Raw genomic sequence first — 22,696 nt, 5'->3', positions numbered from 1 at the left:
AGTTCCCAACAGCTTTTTACATACAGCATTGCTCATATCTAACAGCTCATAAAACTCAATAATACTGAATTGGAATCTTTTAATGTGACAGCTAGTGATTGGGTAAGATCTGATGCATGCCATGGCCTAAGTGTATGCATTAGATTAGTGGTGTAGCACTTGTCATCCTGTGCTTTCCAGCATTTTTGTCTCATGACCCTACAGTTTTGTGTACACTTGAGCCTGGTGATTGATGCTTTTCATCCCAGCACCACAGAGCAGTAGCCTCATCACTCCCACACACATTGTAAAAAGCCATTGGCAAAGACTGGACCCCCAAGGAAAGAAAAATATATGAGTTTGATAGAATAAGATTTTAATGCATATCAAAAAGTAAGGTTTTCAGCGTGTTGTTCTGTTGACAATTCCAAGTATATATTTCAAACAGATTAATAATTAATTTTTATATAGATATCTAATACCAAGGAGACAGATGTGCTTTTGATAAATGATCTCTTGTTTGAAATTAGGAAACTGTTAATATGTCAGGCTACCCTGTGTTTAATGAAAAGATGATTAGAGGCACTTTAAAACAGTATGTTCATAAGAGAATAAAGAGGTAATCTCAGACATGAAGAAAACAAATGAAAGTATTTTCTTTGTTTGCCTCAGATGTGGGAAAATAAGATGGTTTTGTTTTAGCTTCTCAATGAGTCGCCATTGCTACCAAGTTTAGAACCTTGTTCCAAGGTCAGAGGAAAAATTCTCATTAGTTTCAATGGATTTTACATAAAAAACAAAACTGGGAGTTAGAAACATCTAGTCCATGGGCTGACTATAGTCCATGCTGTCATTTCCTCTATTCTAAGTCACTTTTTTTTTTCTGTGTTATTCCAGGATGACAGAGTTGTGTGCTGACATTTGATTCTCAACAGAGAACAGGGATCATGAGACCCTTATCCACCCTTTGCAAGCAACTGTTCAAACTACAGTCTGATATGAAAAACAACAGATAATGAGCTTTGACCAAAACAAATGTCTCTTGCTTTGAATTTAAAGCCTCCCTTCCTCAAGTGCTGAGAGAAAATTAAAATTTTTCTTGTCATAGATGGAAAACAGTAACTTAAATACTCTTTTTAGCAATTCCAACACCCAATGCTTCTGACATATCCTAGCAGCAATGGATGTGAAGCTGGATTTTCAATTCAGTAATAATATAGACCTAATCCAAAATCTGATGCCACTTTGTGAAGTCAGACAGTTGCTGTCCAGTGTCTTGTAACTGATCTGTGTGTTAACCTCCCCTGTACAGCTCACACACACACAATCATGGTTTTTAAAGCTGCCTGCTTAGACATGGCCTTATTTACTTGATGTTATCATCAGCAAACTACGTGTGAAAGACAGAACAAACATTGAGTAAATCACTGGCTGTGGCTTACACCTTCCAGCAATACTCTTGGTGTAGTGAAGGGAAAATTTATACACTGTGTTGATGGGATGAAAAAGAAAGGAGAAAGTTATATTTTAAGATAATTTTAAAATGGACTTTTAAAAGGTAATTTTAAAAGACTGGAAGGGAAATATTCTATTTTCAGCATGAGAGGTGGAACAGGACATTACCATGTCCTTCAGGAGTGGAAGTGGCCAGCAGGAGCTCTCCCAGGGATGTGTTGCCGCTTTTACTCCTCAGGAGAGTGACTGAACTTCAGTAGCAGGCAGTGTACTGGTAAAACATGTGGAAATAAAAGGCTTGGGATAATTCTTCAGTTATCTTGTAATTCGAGGGTTCTTTGTAAATTTTATGAGCTTATGTGATTTTTAAATGTTCATTGCCCGTGTAGAACCTATAACATCAGGAGAGAAAATTCTTGTCTCTGGGCCTGTAATTAGACTTCTGTTATAAAATATGTTTTCCAGCTAGGCTCCTGCATAGAGAGAATAAAACTGTTGAACATTATGCTTTTAATTTATGCCAAAGAATATACAACTAATGAAGATATCAAAGTCCTGAATATTAATATTCAGTTTCACCACAGCTACAATTTCCAGATATGTGGAAAACTAACATGGTGAAAAGCAAAATTTTACTCTTTTTTTTTTTTTCTAATTTATATGTTTACAGATAGGGAAAACGGGTGCCTATCTGCAGTTCCTCAGTATTTTGTCCCGAATGCTGATTAGACTGACAGAAGTGGATGTTTATGATGAGGAAGAAATCAACATTAGTAAGTTCCTGATATAAAAATATTCTGGAGACAATTGTTTTGCTAAATTGAAATATAGTTGTCATATTCTATGCGTATTCTATCCTATTCACCTTTGCAATTGCTTTACATTATATAAATAGTGTAAGAATAATTTTCTGTGATCTTCAACTGATACTTAAGAATATTTTATTATTTTATTAATTATTTAGAATTTAAGCAAAGAACATACCTCTGTTTTTTGTGGAAAGAGATCGACAGCATTTATGTATATTAAATGATCTCCAGCCATTGGTCTTCACTGTAGAATTGGAATAAACTTCTGTGGTAAAGCACATAAAAGGAATGATTGAAATTTTGTCAGATTTATACCCTGAAAAGCAATGTCATATTTTCTTATTACACAAGATTACCTGAGGGAAGGAAGTTTGTGCTCCCTAATAGCTAATTTAATCCAAACTTGCTTTATTTACAGTGTATTACTCTGTATTTTCAGATGTATTTCTGTCAGACAGGACATGAAGATAATTTTTAAAAGGTAGAGTTGCATTGAAGTGCAAGGTTCATTTCTGCAAAAGTTTACCGTGGTGCATGATATTGTGTCATCAGACTAATGAAAGAAAAAATTAAGCAGGAATAATAGGTAGAGCAAAACCATCTATAGTAATATAAAGAGCTTTAAAAATTCTGAATTCTTATTTTTCAATATGTCATAGACATAAAAGAAGAATCTGATCAATACTACCATCAGCCTGGAGATTTGTGGCCAGATTTGGAGTCATTTAAGAAGACGCCCTTTGACTACACCATCCATGATCCAAAATATGAAGATGCAAGTCTGATTTGTTCAAAGCTTCAGACTATAGACAGTGAAGGTTAGAATTTTTAAAATCCTGAGTAGTACACATCTATGTATTTATTTGTTTTTAATGTAAGAATCCTGTTAAACTTTTAAGCAGAATTAAAATATCAGAATTGCTTTTGATTAAGTAATAGTGAAAAAAGATTTCAAGTTTTCCAGATGAAATACCAGAGTATCACCCTTATAAATTACTTAAGGAATATTATATGGATAGTCTTTCATTTAAAAAGCTCTAATTCCACAATAAATTTGTGCATTTGAATGATTTTATAAAGTAGCATTCTCTTGCTCTGCAGCAATGCAATGATTTATCTGCATAAAGTTAGCTTTGTACTTAAAAGTATCTGTAGGTTTATTTTTTAGGTTTTAGGTTAGGTTTGGAAAGCATGAGACGAACATGCCCAGACCTAGATTCGTGGAGTATTGCTGTGTGAATTAGTGCTCTGAATTAGCCAGCTGGACATACACAGGTCCATGGGAGTGGGTGGCATGGAGGAAACCCTGCTGTTCAGAAAGGCCTTGGCAGGCTGGAGAAGTGGAGCCTCAGGAACACGACCCTGTTGAACAGTTCATCCAGTGTGCCTCTTGCACTTGGGATAGAATAACATTATTCAGCTGTACAAGTTTGGGGCCAGCTCTAGAGACAGCAGCTTTGATAAAGGTGACTTGATGGTGCTGGTTGACAACAACTGAACAGGAGTCACCAGTTCTCCACTGGGTCAATGGCTTACTAATAACCTAGCAACAAGTCGAGGGAAGTGACTATTCTTCTGTGATGGCAACTCTCAGGCCACATCTGGGTATTCTGTCAAGTTTTTGGCTTCCCAATATGACAAAGACGTTGACATCGAGAAGTGAGGCCAGTGAGGAGCCACCAAGATGTGGAGAAAATTGGAGTGAATTGAGTTTGTTTCATCTAGGGATGTCTAGCAGGTGCATCTGAATGCTGTCTTCAATTTCCTAATGGGAATTTATAGAAAAAAACTATTATAGATACACAGCATAAGGACAAGAGACAACAGACACAAGTTGCAATATGGAAAAATTACAATTAGATCATATGAAAAATATTTGCAGAATAAAAAGTAGTCAAACCATGGAGCAGGTTGCCCAGAGAGATTATGAAAGCTCCACTCTTGGTGATTTTTGAAAATTAACATGACAAGGAAAAGCTTTGAGCAGCCTGATCTGATGCTAAAATTTGGAGTGGAAGATTAAATAACAAAGTCCCTTTCAGCAGAAAATATACCTCATCTTCCCTCAGTCTCTCACAAAGAGGATCCTTTGAAAAATATAGATATACATGAAGGATCAACATCACTAAATTGCCAAATTAATTTCACATAATCTACTGTGATGTCTGTCACAGAATGGCAAATGTCATAAGGCTCTTTATTACTATTTATTGCTTTTGTAAACATTCTAGCAATAATAGCAACAATGAAAATTTTAATGATCAGGCATTGCTTACATCTCAGCCTTATGTGAAATCTGTAGTGAATTACCATAATCATGAATTTGTAGATAATTCCTTGAAGTTCTCTTTGCTGTACATAGTAATTTATAAAATATACTATTCCCAGAATGAATTCATGGTTTGTTTTGTACGTGTTTTATATTGCCATTTTCCTAGAAGCTGCTTTCAGTGACAGAAACAGTCTGTCACAAGAGAATACATTCTATCCTTGAATATATGTTGCATTTAATTTGTTTCTTTTCTTAGCAGACAGATCAATGAGCAGGAGACAGGAAGATATGTACACCTGCCGTCAAACAACCAGGATGAGATTGTCCAAGTATGCAGCGTACAACACCTACCATCACTGCGAGCAGTGTCATCAGTACATGGGCTTCAATCCCAGGTACCAGGTAAGGTTTTCCAGGTGTTACTCTGCAGATCAGAAGCTGTACACAGTTTGTGTACATCCACTGAATTTAACTGGCTTGGAAGTTGTCTGTGTGTACACATACAGCCGATTTACAGATTTTGTTATTTCTTGAGGTTTGCCTGCCTTGACCAGGCTGCAGTTTGGGGAGCTCAGAGGACCAACCCTTGTGTGATTTACACTAGTTTATTCAGTGTTGTGATTTGCATGTGTACTACCAGTTAAAACTACTTTCCCCGTAAGATTTCCACTGGGCTTTGCTTAAGTGGAAAAGTTTGCACCTGAGTAACAGCAACAGGTGCTACTTCTGATGCAGGTGTAGTCCAGCACAGAGTAGTCTATGTGTGGTATACAACTTGCTTGTACTCAGAATAACCCTCTAATTTCTTGCCTGTTTTAATGTGAGGAAGAAAGTATCAGCAATGCAAATACTGTTTTTTATGTGCCAGTATTACTGAAAGCCAGGAGGGGCCTGTAAGTATTGGTACCATCTGCAAGATGAAACTGAAACAACAGTTTCAAAAGAGGGAACTCTTTAATCTTATATTTTTAGTGTAAGCTCTAGCCTAGGGAATATTGCTTAACACTTGTGAATAATGAAGTTAGATCTAGTGTCATACAGTAAGTGCCTGTAATCTGTTTAGCAATGTTGTAAATGTATATAAACTACACTGAGACCTTGTGGTTTGACTTTAACTGGAATTATCATATTTTTTCCCATCCTTAGATTTATGAGTCAACTCTGCATGCATTTGCCTTTTCCTATTCTATGCTGGGAGAAGAAATACAGCTGCATTTTATCATTCCAAAATCCAAGGAGCATCATTTTGTCTTTAGCCAACCAGGAAGACAGTTGGAAAGTATGAGGCTACCGCTAGTCACAGATAAGGTAGCTGGATATTTTTATTTATATTTATGGCCATGTATAGGAGAGAGACACCACCAATGTCAAAATTTGTTGAATTAGTATTCTCTATACTACTGTTCCTACTGTCAAGAGACAATGAAGATGTCCTTATGCTAAGCTTATATTTTCTCCCAGAAAGGGATAAGTGAAAAAAATTTTTGAGACACCAAAAAGCTCTATCTTTTGGTCATAGTCAAGGTTGACCCTTTGGTATAAACAGTCTTATCTGTGACAAAAGGTCTTTGGTTATGGGTTTAAGATGTTAAAATGAGAATAGTTTCTGCAAAGAAACTCAAAGATATGATTTCATTTATCACACCTTTAGTAAGAGGAAGCATTTTTTTCTGTAGAGAAAAAGCAGTGGAATATCCTGTTTTATGCTGCATAAATGCTTAGTTACTTTCATATTAAAATAATGCTTTCAAAGAATCTTAGTCATGGTTTCAAGACTGTATAAACAATTACATGTCATCCTTGTAGAAAGATATCTATTTGACAGGCTCTGACCACAGAATAAATGAGTTGGAAGGGACCCACAAAGATCATTGAGTCCAACTGCTGGCCCTGCACTGCACCATCCCCAGGAGTCCCACCACGTGCCTGAGAGCACTGTCCAAACACTTCTTCAGCTCTGTCAGGCTGGTGCTGTGACCACTTCCCTAGGGGAGCCTATTCCAGTGCCCAACCACCCTCTGGGGGAAGAATATTTTCCTGATATCCAACCTAAACCACCTCTGACACAACTTCAGGCCATTCCCTCAGGTCCTGTCCCTGCTCACCACAAAGAGATCAGTGCCTACCCCTCCTCTTCCCTTCATTAGGAAGTTGTAACTGCAGTGAGGTTTCCTCTCAGTTTCCTCCAGGCTGAACAGAAAAAGTGACCTCAGCTACTCCTCACACAGCTTCCCCTCACGGCTCTTCACCATCTTTGCTGCCCTCCTTTGGACACTCTCTAATAGTCTAATGTTTTTCTTATATTGTGGTGTCCAAAACTGCACAGAATATTCAAAGTGAGGCCGCACTGGTGCAGAGATGTTGACCTTTACAGAGATTCCTGATGCCCACGCCTGAGGTGAAGCTGTGCCTTGCTCAGGCCACATTGCTTGGAGTATTGAAGCAATTTGTGGAACAGCAGTAAGCAGTATAGCACTTCTATCCTAGAGAAAATAAGCTGCTTCCAATAAACACTAACAAATCAATATCACCCTCCAGTTCAAGTTTTAAATAGAAGAACCAAGACAGCAACACAACAGCAATGTAAGAATGACATCTCCTGCTCTCCCTCACCGAGTAAACTTGTGCTTGGCTACATGGTCAGAGCTGTGCACTGGGTCCTTGTGGATTCTTTTCTTGCTTCTGCCACTGGCCTGGTTGAGGCTTTGACATTTAAAGACTATTCTCCCTTTACTTCTTTTTCTATTCCCTTGCTCCAGTCAGAAGAGTTGTGCTGTAGTTTTGGAGTAAGGTGTTTCTTGCAGTCCTATATCATATGGAGTCCTAAATCCTCTTGCAGATCTATCCTCAAGGTACCTCTGCCCTTGGCAGGCCAAGGTTAGCAGTCCTGTCCATCCCACCACACTCTCATTGGTCAATTAAACTAAATGACAGTTTTCTTTTTTCCAATTCTTATAAAAGTTGTTTATTTTCCTGTCAAGGAAGTTTAAAATGTGTCAGTTTGTCTAGTGTTAGTGGATCTGAATTATTCTCCTGAAGAATCTATTTCTCCTTTTTCTGTCCAGATTAATACAGAAGCTCACACTTCTTTTTACCTACAGAGTGAAGATTACATAAAAAGCCCCACTTTCACTCCCACCACTGGCCGTCATGAACATGGACTTTTCAATTTATATCATGCAATGGATGGAGCCAGTCATTTGCATGTTTTAGTTGTCAAGGAGTATGAAATGGCCATATATAAGAAGTATTGGCCCAACCACATCATGCTCGTTCTTCCAAGCATTTTCAACAGTGCAGGAGTAGGTAAGTGTAACAAGAGGTTCTAAAAAATGTGGACACACAGCTTGGGTCCTTAGGTGTTGTTATTTGACAGTGCAACGTAGACCCACAGCTTGCAGCTAGGATGTCTGATCTGGTCATCTGGATTCCCTCTGAAGACAATGTGTCGCAGCTGAAGATACACTTCTCTTAAACCTGGACATGTAGAACAAGCTCAATGAGTTGCACTCTAGAAATACTCAACTCTTCTATTGTCTTTGAAAGAAGCTGAGGGTGTTAAAGCTCAGATGGAGTTACTGACTCTGTTTCCTTGTGGAAATAAGTTGCATGCTACTTGCATGGGCAGTGATGCTCTGGTTGGATACATCCCTCAGGAAGGTTCTGCTAATATAACATCTGTGAAATATTCAACCCTTTTCTTGTGCTGCTGGAACGCCTTATATACAGCAGTAGTGACAAACATTTAAAGTAGATCATCAGGGACAATTTCCAGTGTCATTCACTGGAAAGCTGGTCAGTCAGCATCTCTAACTCTTTGCACTAAGAAATGCTAATGAACACAAATATTGTCACATGAAAAGAAGTAGTCACTAAACCCTTAAGATACTAGAAAATCTTTACCACAGAAGTCAGGCCTCATTTTTCATCCTTCCCAATGTGGTTCTTTAAGTCACTTGCTTGGCAAGTGACAAAGCAAGTTGGCTCTGGGTGGTGGTGGGGCTAAAATCTTCAGAGTGATTTATGCCCTTGTCTGCAAAAATATTCACTTTAAAAGGCTTCTGAGTTAAAAGCAAACAGTTTCTGACCCTATTTTTAATCTGGTGATTTATGCCCATGGTTTCAGGTGCTGCACACTTCCTGATTAAAGAGTTGTCTTATCATAACCTGGAGCTTGAACGGAATCGGCAGGAAGAGCTGGGGATAAAACCCCAGGATATTTGGCCTTTCATTGTCATTTCAGATGACTCCTGTGTTATGTGGAATGCAGTAGAAGTTGATTGTTCAGGAGACAGGAAAAGGTAAATAGTGTAATATATGCTTTTTCATCTGATCTCTTTTAACCTTTCTCTGCATGTAAGTAATATATGCTTTTTCATCTGATCTCTGCATGTAGTTTTGAAATTATGTTTGCTACACTACAACTTCTACCCTGTACAAGCAGAGAATTATATTTGCCCGAGGAGAGCGCTTTCCTAGGTATCTGTCTTTGCATAGCATGTAGTGTCCTGTCCCCTGAGGATTTTTGGCCCTGCAGCCATTGCTGTTCAAGCTAGAGTTACTTGGACTGCAGATTTCAGACCCTGTAAACACTCCCTGACACACTGAACAACATGGACATTCACATGTCCATTTTTCACCAGATATTTCTAGGGAAGCTAAATGAAGCTAAGCTAAGTTCTGTTCAAGTTGTGTAACTGATTTCCTTTGGCTCTTTTGTCAGTCCCAGTCTGTGTGTCTCCTTTATGAGCTCCCCAAATCCCTGAACTAGCACTTTTGTTTTCATTGCTTCAGAATATTGTTTGTGCTAGATATTTTTATCTATTCCATGAACAGATTATGCAGAATTTACAGCTAACTTGCAGAGAGAATGACACTCAATGAAAACTGAGATTTATGGACTCTAGGGATGGGCTAGGAGGATCTTAATACTTTGTGCTTAAGTTATGGCACAAGTCAGCAACTCTTCAAGATTCATTGGAATAATATCTAGGTAACTTTAAAAGTTCACATATCTGAGTGAATATTTTGAGAGATGTAGACTAAATTATAGATCTGTCATACCAGTCCCCACCACATAAGTACTAGTTAATTTTAACTATAGTGAGAGACAAAAAAATACAGTAAAGTAAGACAACACTGAAGTTATCTACCTGAAAGTCATAACAACTTCCAACTGTTAAGAATTGCTCTTCAGTGGAAAGAGATTCTGAATGTTCTCTACATATTTTAAAATTAACACATTTTCATAATTATTGTAGTGACTATACATGGACTGAAAGGAATGTTTCCCTGAAGCAAATTCTGCAACACATTGAAGCAACTCCCAATGTCACTCATTATGCCCTAATTGGAATGAGGAAATGGTCCAGTAAAACAAACAGTGCTGAGATCAAGGAACCATTCTCCTGCTGCCACGTGCATGACTTCATTATGCTGAATGTGGATCTGACACAGAATGTACAGTACAATCAGAACAGGTAAGTGAATCAGTAGCACTTTTCAGCAGAGGTGATGAATCAGTAAAGGGTTTTTTACAAAAACAAAGAAAGCTTAAACAAAGCTTTTGATTTTTTAGGGAAGTTGTGAATGGCATACAAACAGGTCTTGTTTTCTTACTGGTGATTCAAATCCTTCCCAGGCTGCCAGAAGTTGGAAAAAGACATTAATTTCTATAGTTCCAAATAAAATAGTGATAACAAAGCGACAGGATAGACATAGACAGCAGTGTAATCTGCAGTATTGGTCTACTCCAAGTGGCCTTTGGTAAATAATGTACTTCCCTTCTTGTCTGCCTAACTGTTCTCCCTTCCAAAGGCAACAGGGATGTATGCATGAATGGTGCATAACCAAATCTCATTCAGATATATATATCTGGGCATTTTACCCTTAGTAGCACAACACTGCAGCATACCACATGTGTGCTCATCAGGACAATCAGAAGAAAAGAATAAATAAGTCTTGTTCACATTGGTGAATGTTTCTCACATTCAGCTATCTCAGAAATCCCACTTTTTCAGTTATTGTGCCACTTAGGAGGATATATCAGATTTTAGTTTTGTAATGCACAGCATTACCACAGTTGACAGAACTGTATTCACTAGGTTCATAGTCTCACAGAATTTCACTGATCTGTGTGAAGTAAACTGTGGGTTTCCTCCCATTTCTGAGGGACATGCATTTATAACAACAGAATGAAGTGTATATATATCACTAGAGGTGGGATTCACTTGTCTAAAACTGGTCTTTCAGTGCCTTAGAATATGGAAGACATCCATATGGGGCTGGCAGGTATGACATGAAATGTGTGGCTTTCTGTAAGCTGTGCAGGATAGCCCAGGTAATTAAAATGGCTCTAAGTTACACTTGGGTAACTGAACAGTCACAGTGCTTTTCGGAAGAATTCTGCTAACTCAGGAAAATATCTTTTGAGGCCCAAGCTTACTTATAACTGCAGGGAAGCATTCTGCATTCATTATTCTCTGAATAAACAGATGTTCTATATTTCTATTGTCACCAGGTCTGGCATCTTAAAAGAACAAATTGGCCCCTGTGTATCTCCTAGTAGAGAACTGTGCTCCCAGGCTAAGTGTGTTACCTTATGAAGCATTATGTATGAAGGGCAAATGGAGACAATGACAATAAAGCAAAATTATATGAGTAGCCCCCATTTCCTGCCTCTGTCTTTGAACCACATGAGATTCGTGGTTCCTGTGTGGGTACTGCTGACTGTGAAGTATTGTATGGCATTACAAGCATGGGCAAGGAAAAAGGTACATTTTAAAACCCAGAGGCAGCGACAGTCAGGGATATCAAATGACCATGTAGATATTGCTAAGATCAAAGAGAAAACTTGAAAAATTTACTGAATGCCATGTTTCTCACTGGTGTTGACTGTTGCACTGGTTGCTCAGTTAGCTTAAACTCAAGCCCTCGATGTCAGTCCAATGGTTCTGTACATCATCTTATTTCCTTTGTAAGAAATATATTCAAATTGAAGAACTGATCCTGAATTTTCCAGAGATCAGAGTATTTGAATTTAGTCAGCTTTAGGAGTTTACCTTTTATTCTGTTCCCTCATATTTTTTAAATGGGTCAAATTTAGCTCAGGGATGTTTGGCCTCATTCTGCTTAATCTTTTCCTGTGTCTCAGCAGTTCTCTTGTATAAAGACTCCTTGCCTTCAAATAATTTTCATTTCTAAAATAAAATTACATTAGTTCTGTAGAGGAACATTGAAAAAATTGCTAGCTATTCATATTCTGAGGGGAAAATGAGTAGTCAGATACTTCTGTGCATTTGATAAATCAAATGTAAGGCTTCATCCCTTTCCTTGGAAGTCAAAGGAATTAATTTCCTTGACTGTATTTGGGATAGTAATGTATGTAGCAATTTCTTATGACTCCATTATTGTAGGAAAAGGCAAAAAAATGTTTTAACTCCTGGGTGTTTTCCTTAGCAGTTTACTGCCTTTCCACTTTATGCTTTTGATCCTTTCCCTCCCTAAGCACTTTCCTCCCTCATTCTGATCTTTTCAAACTGATGCTAGCCTAGTTTATTACTAGAAAGCTGAATCTCCTTTCCCTGACTGATAGGCACTGGTAGAGGGTCAGTATGTTTGATACCTGTCATTTCTGTGGTGCTGATCAAAGGCTCTGAGTGCTTGTATTTGTCAGTGTGTGATGAGGAACATTCCTCTGACCTGCTGTGATTTTTTTTTCCAGATTTACATGTGATGATGTTGACTTCAACTTGCGTGTCCACAGTGCTGGCCTCCTCATCTGTCGGTTCAACCACTTCAGTGTCATGAAAAAGCAAATTGCTGTTGGAGGACAACGATCCTTCCACATAAAGTCTAAGGTGGGAACTAGGACCTTTGTTGCACTGTTGTTAAAATTCTGTTTTCCTTTCTTGTCTTTTTTAACTAGGAGACCTGAGGTATTTTGGTGCATCATCTGTTGATAGTAATGGGGTATGTCTGCCATGTGGGGCTTTTTTCAGTATTTTTTTTCTGAAATTCACAATATTCTTGTCATAAATACAACTTTCCTTAATAGTTTTCCTTCAAGATTTCGAAAAAACACATAAAGTGTTTCTTTGCAATCCATAACCATTCACTATGTGGATTTTATCAACAGCTATAGAATTGCTCGACTCCATGTGACTTCATAGGTAGGAGTATTTTGAGTTCAAAGAAGAAACCTCAAAGACTATAAACACAAATATAATTTTATGAAACTGAAACTGTTTTGGTAGCAGATATTTCTTGCTGAATAACTTTTCTTCTTATGTAAAACTTCGATTTGTAGGGTAGAGATGTATTTCGTACAAACCAGAATTCACACATGTACAGCTTGATTGATTAAGATTGATCTGTACAAGAAATATTTTTTCTCACAGGTATCTGACAATTCAGTTTCAATCTCCCCTGCTCAGTACATTTGTGCTCCTGACAGCAAGCACACCTTCTTGGCAGCACCTGCTCAGTTGCTCCTTGAAAAGTATCTCCAGTACCACAGCCATCGGTTCTTCCCTCTCTCACTGAAGAATTATAGCCATCCAGTGCTGTCTGTGGACTGTTACCTTAACTTAGGACCCCAGGTACTGAACAAAACAATTTCCAAGTAGACCTAGAAATGCGTAGGCTCTGTTTTGGATGGGTTATTGATGTATTCCTTTGAAGAATGAGGTACATTACTATAATGTTAAAATTGAATTCTTAGTCCCATAGAGATATTGTCAGAGGCTTCAACTAAAGTACATGGAGAGAAATCCCAGAATTGTCCTAAATACTAATATAGTCTGTGAAGTGTTTTCTCAATCTGCTATAATTTGGCTCTTCCTACAGAAAATTTCTTCCACAAGAGGGTTTTACAAATACTAGATAACCCTTAGAAAGCACTTCAAATATACAGATGTTTTAGTTCACTTCAGACTGATAAGCTGAGGCAGAGAATCAAATACTAGACAAGCAGCGGGAATGGGAGATGCTGACATTAGGTCTCAGGAGCTATTGGCTCTCTCTGATAAGTCTGGATCTAAAGCCAAGGTCATAATTCAACTCAAATATGTCAATAGAAACTTGGTACTAGGGTGGTGTGGTTCAGGAGAGAGGGACTGCGTGGTATTTACATTCTTTGAACAGAAAGAGGCATAATTTTCTCTCTCAGGTTTTTCCTGGAAATCGCAGTGAGGAACCTCAGAGAAAGAGAAAACAATTCTTATCTCTATTCTCTGCTCTTATTGTTTTTGCACATGTGGAATGTGAAAGGAAGATTGTTTACCTGAAGAGATTTAGTAATTAGATTCTAGTGATGGTTGTTTATATTAATTGGTCTATTAGGTCAAAGCTGTGTCCTGGCTGTCTGGAGACAGTCACAGGTTTTCCTTTAGTATGTATCTTTGTATAGTATAGTACAGTATAGTATCTCTTTAGTATAGTTATAATATACTATTAATGTAATTTATAGTTTAATAAAACAATTGCTCAGCCTTCTGAATCAATAGAGTCAGATGCCAATCATTTCCTTTGTCGGGGCACCCTGCATAATAAAATAGGACTGTTTTTATTTCTTCACTGAATACCAAATGAAATTCAGTCTTTCTGGGTTTACTGAACTTCTCTTCCAAAGAGTTCTGTAATAACTTCCCATGTATGCTGCTCCCACAACATTTCGAGTTCTTAGGCTTTTGTTTCCACCATGTTTGGAAAAACAAGCTTTTTGTGGGAGGGCATTGTACTGTTACTGTCTTCATCCATTGCATCCTTTCAGCTCTAACCCATTCAGCAAATGAAATTATTTCAATTTCATTCTGGAATTGCTGCCTGAACTGTAATATGATACAGCAGGATTGAAGGAATATGGAATAGGTATAGTGGTACAGAGTCTTAGTTGCAGAGGTTCAGCCTTCCTCCTCCACTCAATCATGCTGATCCATGCCAGATGAGGATGTATCCCAGCCAAGTAGTACAGTGGCACTTTTGAAACAAAGCCGTGTATGGAAGATTCCCTAAATCTGAATTTATAAATCCTGAAAGAGTCCTGTAAATATTCCCGTTCCTAGTGGATTTCAGGAGTAGCCATAAAAACAAATTAGGCAAGAGGAAACCCCATAAATTCACCTATATGAATAACTCTACTGACTTGAGTAATCATAATGTAAATGAAATTTGGAATTTCTAAGGGTTCTTTTCGTGTCTAACTGTAGAGTTATTGTATTTACTCACATATAAATAAAATGTGCTGGACAGGTCACAGCATTATGGTAGTGGGGAGCTATTGTTACTGTAGCTTTCAAACTCTATCACATCTAAACCTAATAATAATAATAGTACATAATTATGAATTGTGCTTATGTATATTGTTGATAAGTAGTGCTATGTTTTGGAAGGAACTATAAAGCTAACAATATTTGGAGCTGGAAAGAAAGTCTGAATTTGAATCAAGTGCAGATACTGGAAGCTTCATATGGGAGCTCTAATGTTAAATTTTTTCCACTGTCTCCCAATCAGATTGCAGTTTGCTACGTGAGTTCTCGGCCTCATTCTCTGAATATCAGTTCCTCTGGTTTGACATTCAGTGGTCTCCTGCTGTACCTCTGTGACTCCTTTGTTGTGGCTAGCTTTTTGAAGAAGTTTCATTTTCTTAAAGGTGAGCTGCAATAATTTTATTACAAAGAATTAGGTGACATGGTCTCCGAGAATATGGGGAAAATCTATTTTATCTGTGTTTTAAATCTATTATTTTGATTTAATATATGTGCATTTATACATATATGCATGTATTCACATTCATCTCTATATGTCCTTCCCAACTTTGATGCTTAATCATGCTGGCTCTGCACTGTAGTAAACTGGTATATAGCAGCGCTATAAGTTCTGCAGATTTCTAAATGGGAAGGAATGTTGGATCCATATCATCCTGCCTAAAGTATGCGCACAACTCCTTACTCTGTTTGAAAACTGAGTGTTGAAGATTTACGCATGAAGCATTTACCTACTGTGTTCTTGCAGCTTTTCTAAATTTCAGTAGAAGATAGGTGATTGACAAGCCTTTATCAAAATCTATTTCCTGTTTTTAGAAATAGAAACTGGCTCATTTAAGATTTATTCCTGATACCCAGTTTCTCCATGTGAACTTTATGATGCTCTGCAGCAGCGGAGACAACTAACTTCCACTTGTGTTGCAGTCACATTGCAAACTTCCTTTGGATCCTCCTGCTGCTATCTTAGGTATTTGGTGCTCTGGGGCTTTGTTTCTCAGCTATAACTGTCACTGGGAGAAGAGCACTGTGGTTAGTGCCTCATGAAACTGACAGAGTTGTTATAAACTGCTGTGTTCTTCCTCGCAGTTAAAACAGAGGCTACCAGTCAGTCTCATTTTGCATTAACCAGTCAATTTTTATATCATGTAGCATAATGTGTGTTTGCTTTGGGATTTCTCCATCTCCCCTGGCAGTCTGTTTGATTTTCTAACCCGTCACATAAGAATTAAACACCATGTGACTTTCTGTCTTGTTTCTTTTTATTATATTCACAGGATTGTTTTTGTCTCGGGCATTACCACTTACCTCACCATCTCTCATTTAGATTACTGTATACTGGTGAGGTAATTGTTTTCTCTTAAAGGAGGACTTTTCTCAGAAGCCATGCATGCAAATTAAAGTGGTTATCAGCATGCCAGACAGGACAGTTGGCATTGGTTACTGAAGTATCATTTTTTTTAGTTTGGCATTCTGGGTTTGCTTGTGTCTGCAGCCACATAGACCAGATTCTTTCTTGCCAGCACATGAGTTTACCAATCCAAAAGCCACTAAAATCTGTGATTAGTTTTAAAGACATGTTTAGACCATTTCTGGGCAGCAAAGCACAAAGAGCTTAGTCAGCCATCACAGTGATTGCCGTGTGGGTTTTGCTGAGTGAGGGTTTCACGCAACAAAGGTAATGATCAGGAGGCCTACAACAGGAATGGATGTAGGGCTTTTATCTGGTTTGCTGTCAGGACCCATCATGACCTCCTTAGACCTGCCAGTTTTACTTTTCCTACCCTAAGGATCATGGAAAGTGCTTCTAGTCCTGTTTACTAGGTGATTATGAGGTACCTCAAGTAACACAAGAAGATCCTGACAAATAGGCAGCTGAACACAGCTCTCAAGTCCTACATGAGCGGTTTAATTTTCTGCCAAGCCCATTTGTAACTCCTGATGTGAAAGGAGTGGAGTTCTCCATGCAGGGTGGTGGGAGGTGGGTGATCTCAGAACAAAGGGGATACTCACGTGAGTTTCTTTTGAACTGTTTGCCCAGGTGCCACGCTGTGTGTGATTTGCCAGGATCGCAATTCTCTCCGCCAGACTGTCGTCCGGCTGGAGCTGGAAGACGAATGGCAGTTCCGCCTGCGGGATGAATTCCAGACTGCCAACGCCAAAGAGGACAGACCCCTTTTCTTCCTGACTGGACGACATATTTAATTGAAAAGAGACACATTTCCTGAATGACACAAGACACTAATTGCCACCACCTCATGAAATTACTTTTGAGGAACTCCGCTTTCTGAACAGAAACAGGACTGTTTTTGGTTGTTTATTAGAATGATATCTATTCAGACAGCTTAAGATCATATTTACAAACATTGAAGTGACTTTTCCAATTTAATGTTCTGATGGAAGTCATCCCTAATTCCTGATAGAGACACAGAGACTTAATGGTGGAAAGCATTTCATAGCAGAAGATAGGTCAATGAGTGCACTTCTTCTGTGACAAAGAAGACCACATGCAAGTTCATAAAGAATGAACTTGCACATTCCAGAAATAGGAAATGTAAATTTAGGAGCAGGTTCTGGTTTACCAGTCTTATTTATCAAACAGTCAGCATAGGGCAACAAGAGTTGGTACAGTTCTGTAGTATACTCCTTCTGATTGATCCAGGTAGGCTTTTTACATGAAGATTTGTAAAGTATATTTCCTTAACAGTAGGAACTCATTTGAAGCTTTAATTTTTGGAATAAGTGCCACACTGGATAGTTTTACCGTGCAGGACTGTTGGAGTAGAAGATAATTATATGTCTGGTTTTATTAGCATAAGGAAGAGAGTTAACAAGATGGTAAAATGAGATCTGAACATTTAAACCTGAAACTGATATTAAATTGAATAACTGAAGAGATCAAATGATGGGACTGACCTGCAAGTGATTTATTTCTAGAACAGTGATATTTTGTGACTAAATTGTAGACTGGCTGTAGACTTCAAGCTGAGGCAAGTGCACTCAGGAAAGCCTGTGAAATGGTTCTAAAACACTCCCAATACACTTTCTGGGGATATTTTCTTGCCAAGGTGCTTCAAAGGAGTGAGAAAATGGAGATTACAATGCTGAGAAATTCAGGTGAAAATCTAAACCCGTGTTTTTGAACAGCACCGGGCATTGCGGTATTTCGTACGCTGTAAATGTTAAATCAGTGGTCACTGTCCTTGTCTCGGTGTTTGGGAATGCTGTCTAAGTTGCAACTTCCTGTTTGTCTTTATGGAATCAGTGTTAATGTCACTCAGTCAAGGTGTAGGAAGGATGAGTATAGACACTGTCAGAGGATATCTAATATTTGGGCAGGCCTTTCTTGCTGGCTACACCAATGAGGGGATCATTGGCTTTATACAGATGAAATGCCATTGGGTGGCTGAGTCTGTTACAGTACTGGCCTTGAAATGCAGGCATCCATATGACTGTGCCAAAGAGCTAATTTAGGTTAATTTACAGAGGAAATGTAAGTTCTGCAAGTTGTGAATTCTGTAAGAGATGTGGATTGCTATCTACAAGGAAACTGCTGGCAATCAGTGTGCTTCTATATTTCATTGTTTGTGTTTCAGAGTGAGAATTCACTTTAAGTTTTGTGAAGGAAGGTGAGCATTGGCCTATGTAAATAGTATTACTGTTCGGTTTTCACATGTTGATTAGTTAATTTAAACTTTTTTTAAGGAAGTGTGACATTTATGTCTTTATAAATAAAGTTCATGCTGCATGGACATCTGTCTTGGTGATGTACTGGACCAATAAGTACACACACTTTTGCAGTGGAAAAAAACAGAGGAAAAACACTGGCTGAAAGGAGTTAATATAATTAAGGGATGACCTGAACTGATCAAGAAAAAATACAGGATTTCTTAATGGCCTACATCATAACACAGCCTCAAAAGTATAAGGATTTTTGAAAGAACTCAGATTGAAAGACAGTGAGTTGAAATTTCCTTTCCTGTAACCAAATATTTAAACAACTTACACCAAGTGTCCATTAACTTTTTTCTGTGTTTTAGGTCTGATATTTGCTTTGTCAGTCTTTAGACATCCATTTTCTCCAAGAAACTAAAAAAGCCCTAAAATACAAAATAATTTAAAAAAAATCACATCCTTTCTTAATATCCTCTTCTGCCACAATGTTTCCAAAACTTTGACAAAATACAGCTGCTAGTCACCTGAAGCCATCATACTCCTGAGTGTTTCATGTTAACCTTTTCCTCCCTACAGTATCCTGTATACCTGACAGGAGTCCCAGGGCCTGGCCTCAGCTGACCTGTGTCTATGGTGTGACCAAGTGCAATCATTCTCCATCATGGACTATATTTATGAGCAATTGTATGTGATGAAAGTTGCATGCACAGCCCAGTGTTTTGGAGAGCACATCCTGTAATAAAACCAGATATGCCCTTACTCTGACCAAAATGCAGGTAATTCCTGTCATGTTGTGGGAGCATCTGTGCACCCACATGGTAGGAAAACACAGTATTTTGCCCACAGGAGGCCAAAAAATGATGGTGGATGACTCAGGGAGAGACAGCCTCCAGAGCCCCATCCAAAAGTTTCCTTATCCCTAACCTAGTTTACAAGCTAAGCCCCCCTAAAGTGTAAGGCTTTCATGGAGAGGGTAATGTAGGTTTTGTGTCCAGCTGGGACTCTGAGATGATCAAGTAATACAGATAAATAATAATGATAAATTATGGTTTGGGTGGGACTGGCATCCTGTGCTGCAACCCTTGGTGCTATAGTTCTTTACCATATGTGCATGTGTAGGGCTGGGAACCCAGGTCCCAGGTCCACACTTCTCTTGTCTTTCTTTTGTGAGAAAGAATCACTGGCTTTCAGTCCCAGTGACCTTTGTGAGAAAACTTGGCCCATGCCCATTATGCACACAAATCTTTTAAGCATTTCCTTTCTGGTTTTGGATGTGGCAAGAAAGCAGAACTCCGCATTCTGTGGATTCACTTGACAGTGTGATAGCAAACAAAGTTTTTATAGCCTCTGCCTTCTTTAGCACCTTCCATGCTTTCTGATTTAGTCATCCACTATTATCACCTGCAGATAGTATTATTAGCATGTTCTGAATCGTCAGTCAGAGAGAGAAGTAGTTTATGATTCAGCTTCTGTAAAAGACAGAGTCCAAATATAGAGAAGGTTGTTGGAAAGGTGACATTATTTTCCTTCTTACCATCCTCTCTTCTCTGTTGAAGAGCTCTTCACAAGCACTTAAGCACTAATATCTGGTATCTAATCACTGGAGAACGTTAGGGATTTCATCCCTCCCTAGCAAGTGCCTCCTGTTGTGGTGACAGGGAATGTACAGATCTCAGCTCCCACTCTGCATCTAAAAGCAGTTGCTAAACATTGCTTGTGAGGGGGTTGCTTTCCAAAGGCTGAAATGCACTCTGTGGTGGAAGGTATCACTCAGACAAAAAGGAAGGTACAACAAACCCTGTTAAGGGACAGCTCTACAGGGTAGAAATTGAAGAGCAAGTGAAATGGGGGCTATGAATCGATCCAGAGCATGGAAGAAGTTGGGGGGCAAGTAGAACTCCTGGTTGCAGTTGGAAGTGTTTGCAGGGGCACAAGGACCCTGGGCAGGGGCTATGTGCAGTGTGAATCTGGATTCCATGGAAGTTGGAATTCATGTGGGTGTCATGAGCACCCATCCCAACAGGACCCAGCTATCTGCCATGGGCTGCTGCTCTGGTCTGGCTGTGAGGGTGAGTGAGGATTGTCAGCCATCCCTCCTTCCTGGGGTCCATCCCCCAGTCACAACCCAGTGCCTGTGCCAGAAATGACTGTGCCAGAGCTGTTTCTTAGGGTGGTAAAGCACTGCAATGACCATAAAGCTCAATCTCCACTTGCATTCCTCTGCCATGCGTGGCTTGCCCAGAGAGCAGAGCCCTGCACCCTGCTGGGCACCCACGGCCCCATGGCACAGCCTCTACCACACCACACCCAACTGCCATGCTGCCTTTCCACCCTCCTGCCACAGTCCTCCTCTCCCACATCATCCCCTCAGCAGCCAGTCTTAATAATTCATCAGCTACCACTGAAATATTGTGGATATACAATATACTGGTGTGAAAAAAAATCCATATTCTTCCCTTTTCCCTACTTCCTTAAGGGTACAGCTCTTCAGTGAAAAGTAAAACAAGTCCCAAACATCCTCTGCGTGGTGACTCTCTTCTGTCCCTTACTCTTGCTCTAGTTTACACGTGAATAAATACTCAGTGGTTCTGGTAGTTTGCAAATGCTTTTATAACATTTCCAGTTCTGTTTTGACAGCTCCCAAAATATCCATTGATGATTGTGGAGCATACAGTTCTGGCAGTTCTGAGGCAATAGTCCAAATGCTGACATTGTCCACTGCTGACATATTATTTGGCTAGGAAGTGCTGGGGTGTCAGATATAACAGTGAGACTCCTGTGCTGTGAGAAGAAGGCATTGGGAATCAACTGCCATGATTTTAAGAAAGACCTCATAAAGCAGCTTCATACATAAATGCGGTTTTGATTAAAATCCTCAAGGAAACAGAAATTTTTGATTTAGATTTACATAGGAATATAAACGGAAGGAAATTTCTCCACACTTGTTACATGACCAATGTATAGATTATGCACTTAAATGCTGAAGTATTATGAACTATTATTAATCTGTCAGTATGAGCTGTTATGCTGTGGAAAATGATGACTGGCACCATTAACAATAATTAAAAAGTATTCTTTATACTTAGAGACAACAGGACTGACAGGAAAGTGGGCTTTTACTTGTTGCTACCCATCAGAATAATTAACAGCTAGGAGAACAGATATTGGCTCAGGTAATTGCAGTAATCACAGGGCTGATTCTTCATCATAAGATACACTTTCATAAATGGGCTTTTGCAAGCACATAGAACCTTTTCTTTTATGTTGATGGTGTGATTTATCTCTATTAGACCTTAAATTATTCCTGTAAATACTGTTTATTTATCAACCATAAATCTCAAAGATTGGCACCTGTGGTGGGGCAGCTGGCAGCCCTGTGTACCCTTAAGTCCCCCACTGGAATCATGTTTGGTTTGAATTTGTAGCATCTTGAACTTTACCTCTGCAGGAGATGCAAAAAGGGAGAACTATGACTCAGCATTTCTGTTAGGTAGATTTTCTTTCTGCTTTCTCAATATAGCTTTCTTAATATACATGATGCTATAAATTTACATAGGTGTTTATGAGACAAAAGCCTTTACAGAAAGAAAACAGAGAGAGAGAAGCTCCATAAGATTTGTCCATGGAAACTACTGTAATTTGAAAAGCAACTATTTTAGGAGAGTGATGCTGTTCCAGTACAGTAGAGTTGTGATTGTATTAAAAAATATCTTAAATTATCCTTTAAGTTGAAAAATTATTCTATTAAGAAATAAGATTACAGTTATCACTTCAGCAAAAGAAAGTTCACATAGAGGCTATCATGAACTAATATTTCTATATTTAAATACTCTACTCATTATTCTATTAAGTTATTCTATTAAAAATAAAATGACTGTTATCAGTTCAGCAAAAGAAATTTCAAAGAGAGGCTACCATGAGCTAATATTTCTATTTTTAAATATTCTGGAGTGATTACAATTTTTTTTCCTTCTCATGATACAGCACTTGCAAATGCTGTTTATAAAAAGCAACTTGCTTCTCTTTAACCTGTGTCATGTAGTGAAATCACAGGACACTGTTTAAAACTGGCATCAAAACTTCTGTTTATAGTGTTTATCCAGTGAAACTTGTTGTTAGAGGATGTCACAGAGGCTACGGGCTGAGGAGGTATCTAAAAACTGATGTGAAGCCTACATGAACTGTGAGTCTTGAGAACATTTTCTGTCAATTTTGTGTTAGCTACAATTCCACCTTTGTCTTTG

The 22,696-nt window shown here is 38.6% G+C and overlaps 1 protein-coding gene across 3 annotated transcripts in view; it reads left to right on the top strand.

Annotated features, from left to right (window-relative positions):
• The window catches only part of GREB1 (growth regulating estrogen receptor binding 1), an 87,550-nt gene extending 69,021 nt beyond the window's left edge, over positions 1 to 18,529 (top strand). For 2 of the 3 annotated variants that reach the window (XM_031056466.1, XM_031056467.1), the window contains 11 exons: positions 2,105 to 2,207; positions 2,903 to 3,061; positions 4,772 to 4,917; positions 5,662 to 5,823; positions 7,617 to 7,821; positions 8,642 to 8,816; positions 9,777 to 9,995; positions 12,239 to 12,374; positions 12,915 to 13,115; positions 15,028 to 15,166; positions 16,819 to 18,529. In XM_031056466.1, coding sequence (XP_030912326.1) covers positions 2,105 to 2,207; positions 2,903 to 3,061; positions 4,772 to 4,917; positions 5,662 to 5,823; positions 7,617 to 7,821; positions 8,642 to 8,816; positions 9,777 to 9,995; positions 12,239 to 12,374; positions 12,915 to 13,115; positions 15,028 to 15,166; positions 16,819 to 16,982 — 1,809 coding nt within the window. In that variant the 3' untranslated portion in view covers positions 16,983 to 18,529. The remainder of the gene's footprint in view (positions 1 to 2,104; positions 2,208 to 2,902; positions 3,062 to 4,771; positions 4,918 to 5,661; positions 5,824 to 7,616; positions 7,822 to 8,641; positions 8,817 to 9,776; positions 9,996 to 12,238; positions 12,375 to 12,914; positions 13,116 to 15,027; positions 15,167 to 16,818) is intronic. The other variant, XM_031056469.1, reaches the window with a different exon arrangement.
• Positions 18,530 to 22,696: the final 4,167 nt, after the last annotated feature.

This window comes from Geospiza fortis, unplaced genomic scaffold (genome assembly GCF_000277835.1).
Source record: "Geospiza fortis unplaced genomic scaffold, GeoFor_1.0 scaffold81, whole genome shotgun sequence".
In the NCBI taxonomy this organism is placed as follows: Eukaryota; Metazoa; Chordata; class Aves; order Passeriformes; family Thraupidae; genus Geospiza; species Geospiza fortis.
The sequence above is the reverse complement of the archived record's forward strand: the minus strand, read 5'-3'. Positions and strand labels throughout refer to the sequence as shown.